This window comes from Rana temporaria, chromosome 3, assembly GCF_905171775.1.
Source record: "Rana temporaria chromosome 3, aRanTem1.1, whole genome shotgun sequence".
Lineage (NCBI taxonomy): Eukaryota > Metazoa > Chordata > Amphibia > Anura > Ranidae > Rana > Rana temporaria.
Window position 1 is genome coordinate 441,449,483 of NC_053491.1, and position 15,472 is coordinate 441,464,954.

A 15,472-nucleotide genomic window follows, 5' to 3' on the forward strand; every position below is an offset into this window, starting at 1 on the left:
CTCTAGCAAAGGAAAATGTGTGCTTATTGCTGCTATTGGAGTGCCTACATTCATTGCTGTTTTGGGGGGAAAAAATGCATTTAAATCTGGTTTCTATGAGTAGCACTGCCACATTTGTTTTTTTTTGTTTTTTTAATAAGCAAGTTGGACATATTCTAAGAAATTAATAGGTTTTCGCACAGGTTAGGTCTGATAATGAAATCCTTTCTTACACCTTTTAGACAGAAAATGAAGAGGACATGCAAGAGAACACCTTCTCCATGGATCCCCAGCTGGAGAGACAAGTGGAGACCATTAGAAATTTGGTGGACTCCTACATGGGAATCATAAACAAGTCCATTCGTGACCTCATGCCAAAGACCATAATGCACCTCATGATCAATAATGTAAGCGGACAATGCGTGCTACGCTGAATAGAATGGGGGTCGTTATCTTGTATGTTTCAGAAGCTTTACAAAAAAAAGCACCGCCTGGGTGTGCTGGGAATTACAATTACAAGGTCGGTGGTTGTGGGGGTCTGCGGGCAAGGGGCTTATCAGAATTTGGAAGCAGAAAAAAAACCTGGTGCCGGCAAAAATTCCCGCTATCTGCACGATACGCTGTTTGACCGCTCTTAACTAAGAGGCGGGCACACTCAATGATGTCACTGGCTGGCACCGGCTTTTTGTGACATCACCCGAGTATTGGTGTTTTTTTTTTTTTTTTTAATTGCGGCCATTCTTTTCACAAGTCGCATGTATATCATGCAAGTGTGACTTTTATGTGACCTTTGAGGGTTTACATTGATGCTCTCAAGTTGCATGAAAGTTGGACCAAAGTAGTTTAGGAACTACTTTAAAGTCGCTGCACAAAAATAAACGATACTCATTGGGAAATATGGGGTGAGATTTTGGGGTCGCACAAGTGTGAATGGGGTCTTAAATGTGTGCATACTGATCCATTTTAACGGCACTAAACAGAATAATTTTTATACTCGTAAGCAACCTAACCTCTTGCCTGTCGCTACTTCTACAACAAAGTTGAAGAAGACTGCTGCAAATGATGTGACTGCCAATGAGAGATTTTATTTCTCAGTAGCTTGGGAATAAAATCCTGTATGTAGCAAAAACTGGTCACATAGTTGACTAGCATTCAAAAATGCAAATATCACAGAAAAGTTGCATAAAGGCAATGTGCAGTAATGTGGGCCAGCAGTGTGCTATTGCTATATTACATTGGTTTGTCATGTATGATGGCGTACGTGTGTTCCCAAATGTTAAAGTGTGTATGACCCTTATTTTTTTGCAGTGTGCCTTTTTTAGCCCTTTATTTTGTAGCATGGCAACAGAACAGTTTCCATACACATTACATTCCTTGTAAGATAAAGGGTTGTAAATGTATGGAACAGATGGTAATATCTGTGTAATTTAGAATTATTTGTTTAAAACTTCAATCATAACCACCAGTACTCGGTCAGGCTCTGCTGCATGCACATGTACTGACAAGCAAGGTAGAATCTGTGCTAAATTAAATGAAACCTCAAAAGGCAGCAACTCTTCTGTTATATATAGCACAGTCCCAAGTCATGTAGCCATATACAGAGTTGTGCTAATATTAGGATTAATATTGGGAACTAAATGTTCAAAAAACAGTGAGAAAATAAAGTCAAAACATGGTGAAAAAGTTTCTTTAGCGGTATCTGCACCATCCACCACTTTGTAGTGTGTGTGATAATTCAATTATCACCCCCACCATAAACAGTCCATCTTCCATACGCGTTTTGTCTTGACTAATGTGCTGACGTCACTGCGTACCTCGAGTCCTGGAAGGACAGGTTGCTGCTGTTCGGCCAGTCAGCATGTTTGTTTTTAGCACAAATATACATTTCCTTTGATATACGGTAAGTGCAATACTTTATATTCTCTGTGATACTTCAACTATGACCTCCACCATAAACAGTGGTCGCTTACCAGCATCAACAGACCTATCACGGAAGGTCAATGACACTTGTGGCTCTAAACCCAGCCAGGACCTTTATCCGTTTAGGAACCTGAATATATGGACCCACCATCTGGGTGGCGTTATTGAAGGATATACTCAAAATACAAAAGGCTCACATAGCATTCAATCCTTAACTTAATTCAGAGCATATAAAGTAATACAGAAATGTATATTGACACTAAAAACAAACATGCTGGATGGTGGAAAAGCAGCAACCTGTCCTTTTGCAACTTGCGGTACATAGTGACGTTGCTCTGCCTTGGTCAAGACGAAACCCATAGGGAATAGTGATGCAACGGATCGTCACCGATCCGTGATCCGAACGGGTCACCCTGTTCGGATCGGCACACCACGCGATCCGCGGAGTGCTCCTCGGCCATAGGAAAGTCCCTGGCTTCGGCCTAGCTCCGGAGCGGTGGCCATCTTGGTACACCCGGCGGCGGCTGTCTCGTCAGGAAGTGACGTTTCGTCGCTGCCATCTTGCTCCACCCCCCTGCACAGTAATGATAGTTATTTGGGGGCAAGCGGACATCTTGTTACACCCAACAGAGTTTTCGATTTCACAGTTATTTTCAACACAACAGGAGCTTATATGCTTAAATACAGGATTTGGAAATCCAACGGACTGTTTACATGTTAAATTTTAAAAGCAGCAGCAAACCTTACATGCTTGCTAATGTGACAGAACACCTCTGATTTTCACATTTAGTTAAATGTGAAAATCAGAGCTGTTCTTTCACATTAGCAAGCATGTAAGGTCAACAGGTTTTCTGCGGCCTTTAAAATTTAACATGTAAACCGTCCGTCAGATTTACATATACTGTATTTAAGCACATAAGCTCCGTTTTGTGTTGAAAATAACTGTGAAATCAAAAACTCCGGTGGGTGTAACAAGATTAGTCTTTTTTTCTTTTTTTTTTTTTTTTTTTTATCGATCCGATCCGTGAGATTTTTGATCCGTTGCACCCCTATGGGAAGATCGACTGTTTATGGTGGAGGTGATAATTGAAGGATCATGCACTACAATGTGGTGGATGGTGCGGATACTGCTAAAGAACCTTTTGTTCAATGTTTGGATTTTTACTGGTGTTTGGAACATTTAGTTTTAATATTGGTGCAACTCTGAATATGAATATATTTACTGACAAGGAACCTGTTGACAGGAGAAAGATGACCTCATCAGTTTGCTGCTGCTCTTTCATTGTCCAGTCACAGGCTGGGAGTAGAAAGGGGACCAAGCTGCATTGCTTTACTGCAGAGGAGACGCTGGTTCAACAGCATGGCTGTGCTGTTTTGCAGAGCTGTGTAATTTTTGGACTTGTAAAATTTCAAGTCCTTTGGCAGGTGGTAAAATGGCTTTCACTTAAAACGTTATTTTGTAGTTCTACTCTACAGCTTCCTATTTGGCTCCAACCAGCCATATTGGAAGTTTTGACAGCATAATCGAAATGTAGACTTATTGCTCATTGAACAGACCAACGATACAATAATCTCCGAAGCTTAACCAGGAAAAAGTGAAGCCCTCTATTTGGCTAGGCAGTTAGGTGTGTGAATCCCAAGTGCGGCTTAAGATTTCCACTTTCTTTCCTATAGGCGAAGGAGTTCATTCACTCGGAGCTACTGGCATATCTCTACTCATCCACTGACCAGAACAGTTTGATGGAGGAGTCGGCGGACCAGGCTCAGAGGCGAGATGATATGCTCAGGATGTATCATGCACTTAAGGAGGCTCTGAACATTATTGGGGATATTACCACTAGCACCATCACCACACCGGTCCCTCCTCCAGTGGATGACACCTGGCTGCAGAATTCCAACAGTGGCCATAGGTTGGTACAGTACTGTCATGTGTCATTTATGTACAAATCGTTTTTCAATTTCATCAGGAATAAATGTCTCTCTCTAAATACATTTTCGTTTTTGTTTTCAGCCCGAATGTACAGAGGAGGCCAGTTTCCAACATCATGCCCCCCAGCCGTCCCCCTGCTGTCCGTGGCCCCACACCAGGCCCCCCTCTCATACCTGTGCCAGTAGGAGGTTCTGCTTACCCTCCAATCCCATCTCGCCCTGGATCAACAGGGCCATTCCCTGCTGCTAACAATGACCCTTTTTCTGCACCTCCACAGATCCCATCCCGACCTGCTCGTATCCCACCAGGTGTACCGCCCGGTGTGCCCAGGTAAGGACCGTGATCTAATGCATGTTGCTCAGCGGACTATCGGTGCATGATGAACATGATAAATTACTACATTAATTATGGTCATACTTGATGGCTATGTGTGTCTGTAGATGAATGATCTGCACAAGAGAATATCTTTCCGTCACTGCAATGTAATGGGACACCTAACCCAATACATTTAATTGCTTGCCGTGTGGCAGGGCAGGAATAGTGACAAGAATTGAAGCTGTTAAGCTTTGTTTGACGGTTTCTTTGCACCCTAGAAGCCTTAGAATATTTGCCAAGCTTCTTCTCTGCAACCTGAATGCTGGGCTGTTCTCATTAGGAAAAGCACGGAAACACAGATAGTAAGAGCTTGACAACCTTTCCTTAAACACATTCCTATTGGCTGTTTAGGCAGCCCTTCGTTGGAATGGGCCAGTAGAAATATGTAGGGGCTGGGGTAGAGGGGCAATGTATGCTGTAGCAGGAACTTGTAGATCATTTTAAGTTGCTTTGTCATTTTTAATAGAAAAATACAGTCTTCATTTTCCATTTTAAAATAATAGAAATGGAGTTTGCGGTCAGTAAAACAGTTGCCTTTCTATGGACATGCAAATACATATTGTTAAATTGGAATTTTAGTCAAAACCTAACCAACTCAAAAACCTGCCCTCTGCCACATTCTAAGCCTAATCGAGTTAGCCCTATAAAGAAAAAGAAAAAAGCTGTACTTGCCTGTCCTGCAGTCGCTCCAGTCCCAGGCTGAGCTGTCAGAGGCATGTGTGGGAGTGTTCAGGAGAGACAGCTGACAACGGGAGCCCCATTTTAACTCTATGGGTGATGTCACTTCCCAGGTATTTCACAGCCATTGTCGGCTTTGTCCTTCACACAGCATCAGCTGCTGGAGATGGGACTGTAGTGGCTGCAGAACAGGTAAGGGGACTTTTCTTTTTTTCTTTACAAGGCTAGATAGATCAGGTTTAGAATGTGGCAGAGTAGGTTAAGCATTCAGTTTTGAATAAACTTCCACTTTAAGAAGCAGTAGTATTGACCTCTGTAGCTGAAGGCACTTTGGAGCAATTCTTAAAGTTTGTAAGAGCACTCTGCTCTACCCATTCCCAAAGCTCCTGCTCTGTGTATAAATTGGTAGACTGTTAACCTTTTAAGTCTCTGCAGGGAAGGAGAGCAGGGGGAGGTAAGCTTATTGAGTCACTGATGGCGAGCTAAGCTACTAACCTACTGCTGGCAGGAGAGCGAGCTTAGCTGCAGAGTCATTGCTGGCAGTGGGGGAGCTAAGCTGCAGAGGCACTGCTCAGAAAGGGGGAGCTGAGCTACTACTGGGAAGGGAGGAGCAGGGCAAAGTCACTGCTGGGAGAATAGAGCAGGGTAAGCTGGGTTACCAAGTGTCTGCCCGGAGAGGGGAGCAGGGCAAGTTAAGTTGCCCAGTGACTGCTCGGAGGGGGGGCTAGCAGGGCAAGTTGAGCTGCTTAAGTAAACGTGCGTTGTTCTGTATGCTTTGAGAATGAGTTGCTTTAAGAGGCCTGACAACAGACTCTGGTAGTCTGAGCTTATCTTGGCAGTGATAAAACCTCAGTTGAGCTTTCAATGGTGGGTATAGTCTTTCATTTCATTTAATTTACTTTAAAAATCATCCTGACTAGAACAGTCTAACCCCTGCAAGTATACTGGCAGAGAATGACCCTTGCTCTCTGTATAAAAGCAGTGTGATCTCTAAGGATAGCAACCCCCCCCCCGCAAAGTAAAGCTGGCCATTCATTATACAATGTTCTTCAATTTCCTTTAGTTTCACCTTTGTAGTGTTTGGGGCCTGCCTGTTTGCATACAAATTTAAAGTGTTTAGGTTTGACCTCATATTATGTGGTTTTGATAAATCTACAGGAAAATTGTGTGTGGCCAACCTAAGATCTGTGCCTCTGCCCTCGGCAAAATTCATGCTCCATAATGATTAGCGAACTGTGACTCAACGGGAGGCATGTCACCTCTAGAAAGAGACCGTTGCTTTCACATGGAGAGCAAGGGTCAATGTTTTCAGCATGCTGGCAGGGGACAAGCTTTTCAGTTCAAACTGTGGTTTCTTTTTAAAGAAGTTAAACTGTAAGGGCTCTTTCACACGGTCCACCTGCCAGTTTTTTAGGCTGACCTGAACGGGCGCTCCGTGCTCCTCTATGGAGCCACGGATGTCAGCGGTGACATTCCCGCTGACATCCGAACCGGCTCTAATCGCCAAAGTGTGATGGAGGAAAATCCTATTTAACATCCGTCGATCAGATCGGGTGACAACAGACTCTACGGTCCGCCGTCATCCGATTCCCTTATAGGGGAGAGTGCCGCTCTGATAGGTCGGTCCCTGCACAGTGTGCAATCCCCCGCTGAGCAAAGTGGAGCCCGAAAACGGTCTGCCCTGTGTGAAAGAGCCCTAAGACTTTACCAGTTGCCACTGTCATCTTCCCCCAAAACAAACAAAATATTTAGGTGGACTTGTCCAAATAAACAAAATGGCTGCTCCAAAATGGACCCCCAGATGTGATGACATGAAAGGGAGTGCCTGTATTGCATGTAAGGACCAGACAGAGCTTTGCTTTCATTTTGTAACCTGCACTAATAAAATGGTGTATGGTTGCTCTGTGGTTTTTTTATACTCATATTTTATAGATTGCATAACGGGCTTATGTTGTGCAGATCCTCCATCTTCAGAGATGCACTTGATCTCAGTTTTCTTAGATAAGTTCTCGATGTTGGTCCCAGTCACCAATCGGACTCAGACATTCATATTCCTATTGTCAGTGGAATCTGAACACTTTAGTCCAATTGGCTGTGGACAAACAAGCCAGGCAGTTATTTTTGACTTCTGCATGAGGTTCCCTGTTTTTGTAATATATCTGCAGAGCTAGCAGTATTACAAAGGGCTGCATGAGAAATCTGTTATATTGTAATCTAACATTCAAATAGAAGCTGTACTGATTATAACTAATAGAAAAAGTGCTAACATGAATGAGCATGATAAATAACACTGCTTATGGCTCTTGGAAGCATTGACACTGCTGCAGTTGGACTTTTTTTTTTTTTGTTTAAATATGTGGCTCCCACTCATAACTCCATGTCAATTCCTTTTTTTAAAACCATTGTTTCTCTCGCCCTTTTTGCAGCCGGAGACCACCCGCCGCCCCAAACCGGCCCACCATAATCCGACCTGCAGAGCCCTCCTTACTAGACTAAGCATCGGGACGGGCTCCTGGGGCGTAAGCGAGACATAAAGACTTTGTCGGAAAGAGGGATTATAAGCTGGGCGTCCGTCTCCGTTATCAAAGACGTCGTGCCCGCCCAGCCGTGTAATCTGTCCGTGTTTTTGTTGACCAGTCCCATAGAAATAGACTTTCTCCATCTCATGAAATCCATTAGATTGATCAAACTCTTAATGGTGCATGTAAGCCTTTTGCCTGAGTATATTTCTGAGCTGGAACCTAAAGTGAGAGAAAGGAAGAGACTATTTCTGTTCCATCAAGCTGTTCCCTGGCAGATTTCCAAAAATGGTTGTCACCTTCTCTTAAAAAAAAATGTAGAATAATTGCTAAACTCCTCTCTGTACCAACAATTTTTAAATGGCTGACACCTTTCCTGATAAGCATAGTAAGCTGATCTTTTGCTCTAAAGCTGTAAACCTCGTTGTTTCCCTCAGCATGGCCACCTGCCTAATATATATGCAAAATGGCTGCTAAATGAGCCTAATATCCCTGAAGACCCTCCAATGCAAAATGGCTGCCCTCTTTCCACTGCAGCCAATGAGAGCGCAAATTTACTTGGTGTTGTGGATTAACTGAGTGCAAAAGTCTATTTCTATCGCAGTGGCTTTTGGTCCGAATTATAGCAGACAAGAAGAAATACTGGGTTTAATTCTGTCGGGTTGGAAAAAAACCTTGTATAATGGAATATATGGTAACGTGACATCAAGCGTGTGTTATATACAGACTACCAGTCTGTGCTGGATTCCTGGCCCCCTCTATTTAACCGTTGGAGTATTTAAGCCTTTTCTGCATATTCCACATGTGGAACTGACTTGTCCTAATTAAATTTATGTACAGTTTTTGGACCTTCGAGATAAAATTTGCATTAATTTTCATATATATTTAACAGTCTATAAAAACCTATATCCTGTGAGATTTTTTTTTCTCCTACCAAATTAGTTTTGAATCTCTTCAAATCAGTGCCTTTTATGCTTATGGATGGGGTAGAGGACTGTGAGATTGTGTGAATGGGAGAAAACCAACATGATTTGGAACAACCAAAGTATGCATTGCAAAAGTCCAGACAAACTGCGCAAATCTGCTAAAGGATCTACTGGAATAGGTAGCACTGGCAAGCTGTACTAGAATCAGGAGGGGGTATCGGTGGTAGTGGAATTAAAGGTCAACTCCACCCAAAGCTGATAATTCTATTTTGTATGATTGCTGGCAAGTTAAATAACATGTTGGCTTTTTACATCTCAGACTTCGATGGCAAGATATCCACACCAAAATGGCTGCGGCTGCTGCAAATTGTTGGCATCACTCGATCCTCCTTAGTGTGGACTTATGGTTGTTGACCTGTTTTTGAGGATGCAGACTCCTGGTCTTTCATCTTATCCCAATTTCACTGACCTAGAACAAGACTGTCTGGTGAAGTGTTGATGTGCACCTTCAAACACAAGTCAGCAATGACCCCTAAAGATAAACATAATCACCTCAGTCCCAGCTTCCAGGAGGTCCAGGTAATGGCACCTCTGACTTTGAGTATAGGTGGGCACCGGAAATCCTGTTAGAATGTGAGCCGTTTTTGTAGGATTTCGAGTGACCAGGAGGAAGCTGTAAAGGACAGTGACATCATCCACACCTCCCGGAAGCCGGGCTCAAGGCGTGTATTCTTATGTTTCTAAAAGTTTGGCGATAGAAGGCTGGTAAGGATGTGGACCTTCCATCTGCCCTGAAAGATCCACTTTAAAGCAGACCTATAGAAGATTAAAGCCCAATTCGAACCAAAACTTGATTTCATGTTGGGCAAAAGACTTTTATTGCAGTCATTTGCTGGAGGTGAGCTTTATAGTCTACCTTCTTGCTCTTCACACTCTCTAACAATTCAGAGATTAAAGGGGTTGTAAACCTCCATTTTCAAGTTGTACCTATAGGTAAGCCTATTATGAGGCTTAGCTAAAGGTGTAGTATATATCTCCTAAACGTGCATTGTTTAGGAGATATCTACTTTGTACTGTGCTAATGATGGCATCGGCGCATGCGCTGTGAAGTGACGTCGTGCATATCCGGCCAGTCACAGATCTGGAGTCCGCGGCGCCGGAAAGGAAAAAGGGGTGAACATGGATGCAGCTGACAGCACAGACTTTGTTTGCAGGCAAGTGTCACTGAATGTTAGTATGCGATGCATACTAGCACATTATGCTTTAACTTTGCAGGGAACAAAGAAGTAGTAAAACCTGTCAGGGTTTACTTCCTCTTTAAAGCCCTGTTCACGCATTACTGGACTGTCAGTTTTTTTGTTCGAGCTTAAAGTGATATCAAAGTCTCTTTTTTTGCGTTTAAATATAACAAACATGTTGTGTATATACCTGCTCTGTGTAGTGGTTTTGCACAGGGCAACCTAGATCCTCCTCTTCTTGGGTCCCACGCCAGCACTTCTGGCCCCTCCAGAGTGCCCCCACAGCAAACGGCTTGCTGTGGGGGCATCTGAGCCAAGCTGCCTGCTCTTTGTGTCCATTCAGACACGGAGCTGCGGCTCGCCCTCTCTCCTCATTGGTTTACTGATTTTGAAAGCAGCTGGGGCCAATGGGGCCTGTTGCTGTTTCCGCCAATGAGGGAGAGTCCCCTGACAGCTGAGGCTCTCGTGCAACATTGCTAGCTTGGGTAGGTATGACGGGGGCTGCTGTGCACAGGTTTTCTTTTCAATCTTAAGGCATTAAGATGAAAATAAATCTTCTGCCTTTAGAATCGCTTTACCTTCTCTTTCCATCACAAGAAAACAAAAGGTACTTTTAAAATGATGTAGCAGAGCATGGCATTCCTTTGCCTCTAAACTGTGAAATACATGCTAGGCCTTCTCTATGCAGAGTTTTTCCTGTTACCTGGAAGACTTGTCAGTTGGACACTTGAGATCTGTGGACTGCTCCTGTGTGGTCGATGATGCAGCTAGTTCAATCAGCATCTCAGGAAAAGGTGGGAAAACGTTCTACAACACTTTCACATCTACAGCCAGTATACATTATAATACAGAAAAATTGAGGCATTTTCTGTAGATGTCTACTTTAATTCTTTATTATTTTTTTCTCCTTTCTGATATTCAGAATATTTCAGGGATTTAGGTGTACGGGTCAAAAGAACTAGGGCATGTACATTCCAATCTAGGATCGGTGATTAAAGTGGACCTTGCATGGCAAACAGAAGGTCTGATTTGTTTTATTTATTTTTTGCCACCCCTCTGGCTTTCTGGCAGGAACACCTAAAGAGAAGTGTCTGGGAAAAAATAAAACCAACGCCACATCCACATGCTTTATATTAAATGTTTGCTTTAGATGGTGGGCCTTGGCACCCCCAGCTGTTTTGGAACTACATTTCCAATGATGCTCATGGACTCTGCAATGTAATTGAAGGACATGTAATTCCAAAACATCTGGGGTGCCAAAGTTCACCATCTCTGCTTTAGATGCACAAGGTCTAGATTTAAATACCATCTGAACTTTGTATGTCCTGTTCAAAGTCTTGCCAACAGGCCGGGTTATTCAGTATGCCTTTGCAATACATGCACGTTTTCCATGTTTTATACCTGTGAATACAGAAAAATACCTGCCAGAAGTCCTCAGTGCCTAAATTGGTGTAGTAGTTTTATTAAGACGCCCCCCCCCCCCCCACACTGATTACTAATAAATCACCAGACTGCATACTCCATGCACACACAGTGGTGGAAGTGGGTCGTCTTAGGTGTAAGGCCCAGGTGTTCCCTCTTTGGATAACTGTTCCCACCAACCATTCTAGAGGCCATTGAAAAGTCTCTGTGAAGGTCTCTGCATCTGCATAAAGCAAACATTTTGTGACCAGCAGAAGGCAGAGCATGGTGGAGCAATTTGCCTGAGTTTACAACCCCCTAAGCACTTTGTACCAATGAGCGTTTAAGGACAGGATGACGGGTCCTCTTTTTAGAAGATGGTAATCAAGACTAGAACAGTACAGCTTGCACAGTCTACAAAACCCTTCCTGTTCTCTGAGAACCTGAGCAGATGCAGTTTGTTGAGTTGTTTCCCGTACTCTGTGATGAGCATGCTGCTGCGTGTTTACGCATGCATCAAATTTAAAGTGTACCTGTCACTGTTCCGAGAGGCAGGAGCCATTTAGTTTCCTTGGCAAATGGCAGAATCCCCCATGCAATTCAAAAGTGATGGGCTTTGTTTTCAACAGGTACACTTCTTTTAGGGGGTGGAACGAGAGCTTTTTTTCAGGCAGAGCTTCAATCACTGATGAGCTGAAACACATGGACATCTGTAAAGGGAACTTGTGTTGTAACTTAACCTGTGTGTCTGTTGGCACCTTAAAAATAAGTGCACTTATAATTCACTTTCAAGGGAATGGTTAAATTATTTAAAGCCCAAGGATAATTATAAGAGAATGATCACCTCTGCAGCGGGAAATCAAATGTTTCTTGGGGACCCCTGCAAGCCCTCTTTCTTGCGCCCCACAATGCAGAGTGGGGATGCTGCTGGCATACCAGTGTTCTAAACATGTAAGGACTTCAGAAAATGTATGCAGGGAACGGGGGAACCTGGAAAAACAAAAGCAGCTTTGGACAGTTTAATAGCTTAGGTCCACTTAGTACATAGACAGCAAGGAGCAGTTACCTTATGCAAGCAGTCCGTCTGCCATCAAACTTTATTGGACACAATGGCATAACACTTACTGCTAGGCCATCTTTATGGTGCATGCACAAGTCAGACCATTGCGCCAAAACACAAGGCAGCATTCTCTGGGGATGTTCCAATCATGGGTGCGTTTTCTGAGCAGTTTAAGGTTGAACGATACATTATAGACTCGTGTGACTCTTCTTTGTATAGACCCTAAGGAGCAGCTGGTTTGTTACTACCGAAAAAAACTGTGTACAATGACCTCCCCTGTTCTGTACCTTATTAATAAACTAAAATAAAGGGAAAGTTCTACTTCTGGTGGCTGGTCATTTCACTTCTGGGTGTCTTACTGAACTTGTTCTACTCATTTGGAAACTGGTATTTCATATTGCACAATATTTTCTCTCTAACTCCTCCTGTCCTTACAACACTTCCTATTACTCCATACAGCATGCTGGTAATGTCTACTATTCCTTTCTATTAGAGATCAGAGCCCTCCTGCTCAATCCATGAACTCCCATTATTCCCTGTGTGAGACTCCTCTGGTTACTCCCTATAAGAACTCCTACTATTACCCCTTATAACATTCTTTTGTAACCCCTCACTATGTAACCCTTTAATACACACACTTTATAAATATATCTTCTCCTGGTTCCATATGCCTAAAACAGATGCTGACTGGTACTAAATGGTAAATTTAATATGGAAACCTGTGTTGCCATCGCTGACCTCTCCTGAAATTGCCGGCTGCCGTTGAGCAGTAGCTTTATCATTTACTCTGACCTATAAGAAGCATGCAAATCTAAATGTACTTGTTGTCCGTATGATAGTTTTTCTTTTATTAATTTTAAAAAATGTCCTGTCTGTGAAGTATTGCATATAGAGATGGCCGGGCATCTGGCATTTTCAAAAGGAGGTCAGCAATGGCAGCTTCTGTACTTCTAAAAGGAAGGGTTTGCTTGAAAGTGGAATTCCAGCTTAAACGTAACTAGCCTAAGGCCCTGGGGTGTGGGTGGCAGTAAAGCGCCGCTATTTTTAGTGGTGCTTTACCATCGTATTTGTGGAGGTATTCGGATGCTAGCGGGGCACTTTTAACCACCGCTGGTGGCCAAGAAAGGGTTAAAACCCACCCGCAAAGTGCTGCTACAGCGGTATAGCCGCGGTGCCCATTCATTTCAATGCTTCAAAAATGCAGATGGCATGAATGAGTTTGGGATGAAGGAACTTGACTGGCCTACAGAGTCCTGATCTTAACCCAATAGAACACCTTTGGGATGAATTGGAGAGGGGACTGCAAGCCAGGCCTTCTTGTCAAACATCAGTGCCTGACCTCACAAATGCACTTCTGGAAGAATGCTCAAACATTCCCATAGACACACTCCTAAACCTTGTGGACAGCCTTCCCAGAAGAGTTGAAGCTGTTATAGCTGCAAAGGGTGGGCCAACTCAATACTGAACCCTACAGACTAAGACGCCTTTAAAGTTCATGTCCGTGTAAAGGCAGGTGTACCAATACTTTTGGTAATGTAGTGTACAACTTGCACCAGTTACTCAGCATAGGTATTAGTAGGGGAATTTATAAGGCTAGTTAAGTTTAAGCTGGAATTCCACTTTAAAGAAGAATTCCAAGTATGTTTTTTTTTTTTTTTTTTTACATGCATTAGTCCATCTCGGACCAATGTAACTATGAATACACCATACATGTGGGATCCCTGTAGAATCTGAAAATCACTGTAATGGACGTCACTAATCTAGTGATTACCACTACCTTTCCGGTCCTGTTCTGAGTGGATGCAGCATTCTGAAGTCAGTCGTTTAGTTCAGGTGCCAGTTGGAGAATGCTTTGCATTTCCTCAGTGAATACAAAGCATTCTCTGATTGATCGAGGTGGAGAGTATAACATCACTGCCACACGTCTCCACCTGATCAATCAGAGAATGATTTTTATTCATTAAGGAAATAGAAAAAGCGATCTGAATGGTGCCTGAGCCGAGTGGCCAACCTTCTGTGTTCACAATTCAGTAGGCCAGCCGCTCAACACAGGACCTGGAAGTCCTAGTGGAGAATTGCTGTAATTGTGGTGCCAACTACATTGATTTTCATCTTCTAGAGCAGGAGTCTTCAAACTACGGCCCCCCAGATGTTCAGGAACTACAATTCCCATCATGCCTAGTCATGTCTGTGAATGTCAGAGTTTTACAATGTCTCATGGGATGTGTAGTTCCGCAACAGCTGGAGGGCCGTAGTTTGAGGATCCCTGTTCTAGAGGGATGCCATAAGTTTGTTATGTAAAGTTTCATTGGTCTGAATTCTGCGGTGTCACTCAGAGACAGAGCTAGGAATTGCTGCAGCACAGGTCTTTTTCCTTTTTGTATTCCTCCATTGATTGCCTCGTGTTTTTGCTGCTAGGAAAACTGAAATCCAAAGTGATTATATAGTGGTAATGCCTTTTTCACACGGACTTCACCTTGTTCGAGAGCGGAGTGTAAGCAAGCTTTTGTATAGCCCTTACAGAACTCTTTGGTTCTAGATTGGAAATGTTACAAATTGATCTTGAAGTGATGCCAAAGGATGTCCCTCTCCAATGAGTTGTTTCTTACTCTGTTTTTCTGACTCCTTGTAACATCCTCAATGAGCTCCCAAACCTTCTTTACCTGCTCACTTCCACTTTACTTTGGAATGTGGAGTGCACGTTAGTTGTGGTAATGTGCACTTCTCTATGCACACTACAAGTCCCACAATTCATCTCGGGAGCGAGCAAGAGAGGGTGGCTAAATTCCTACATACACAACGTATCCATAGAAAAATCAACCATCCTCTAAAAAGAAGTCTGATCACAACAGAAAAAAGCAAAAAATTGGAGGAGGCTTGAAGCAATATGAGGTACTCCAAAGCCTCATACACACGATCGGAATTTTGTATGAAGTGCGTTGGCTGTGAGCTTGTTCTGCATACAGACGGCAGAACTTTTTCAGCCAACATGCATGCAACTACATGGTTTTGCAACTCTTTACCGCCACCCTTTGGGCAACTTCTGCTAATGTTGTGCTATGGTGAGCATTGCTTCTGAACATGCGTGTTTGTACTTTTGGATTTTTTTTGCGACTGACTTGTGTACACACAATCAGATAATCCGAAAAGACACATGTTGTCGGAAAATTTGAAAGCATGACCATCCAACATTTGTTGCCAATTGTCCGATGGAGTGTACAAACGGTCAGATTTTCCAACAAAACCCTGCCATCACACATTTGTTGTTGGAAAATCCGTGTACGAGGCTTTAGACCCCTTTCACACTGAGGTTTTTTTTCATGCATGTTTGGGCTAAAAATATCGCCTGAAAAATACCTCCCCTGCAGCCCCAGTGTGAAAGCCTGAGTGCTTTTACACTGGGGTGTTGCATTTGAAAAAGTCCTGCAGGCAACATCTTTGGAGGC

The 15,472-nt window shown here is 43.2% G+C and overlaps 1 protein-coding gene across 5 annotated transcripts in view; it reads left to right on the top strand.

Moving 5' to 3' along the window:
* The window catches only part of DNM2 (dynamin 2), a 184,342-nt gene that overhangs the window by 153,107 nt on the left and 15,763 nt on the right, over window positions 1–15,472 (top strand). For 4 of the 5 annotated variants that reach the window (XM_040346448.1, XM_040346449.1, XM_040346450.1 and 1 more), the window contains 4 exons: window positions 222–386; window positions 3,574–3,809; window positions 3,911–4,159; window positions 7,309–8,243. In XM_040346448.1, coding sequence (XP_040202382.1) covers window positions 222–386; window positions 3,574–3,809; window positions 3,911–4,159; window positions 7,309–7,378 — 720 coding nt within the window. In that variant the 3' untranslated portion in view covers window positions 7,379–8,243. Of the gene's footprint in view, window positions 1–221; window positions 387–3,573; window positions 3,810–3,910; window positions 4,160–7,308; window positions 8,244–15,472 lie in introns of those variants that run through there. The other variant, XM_040346452.1, reaches the window with a different exon arrangement.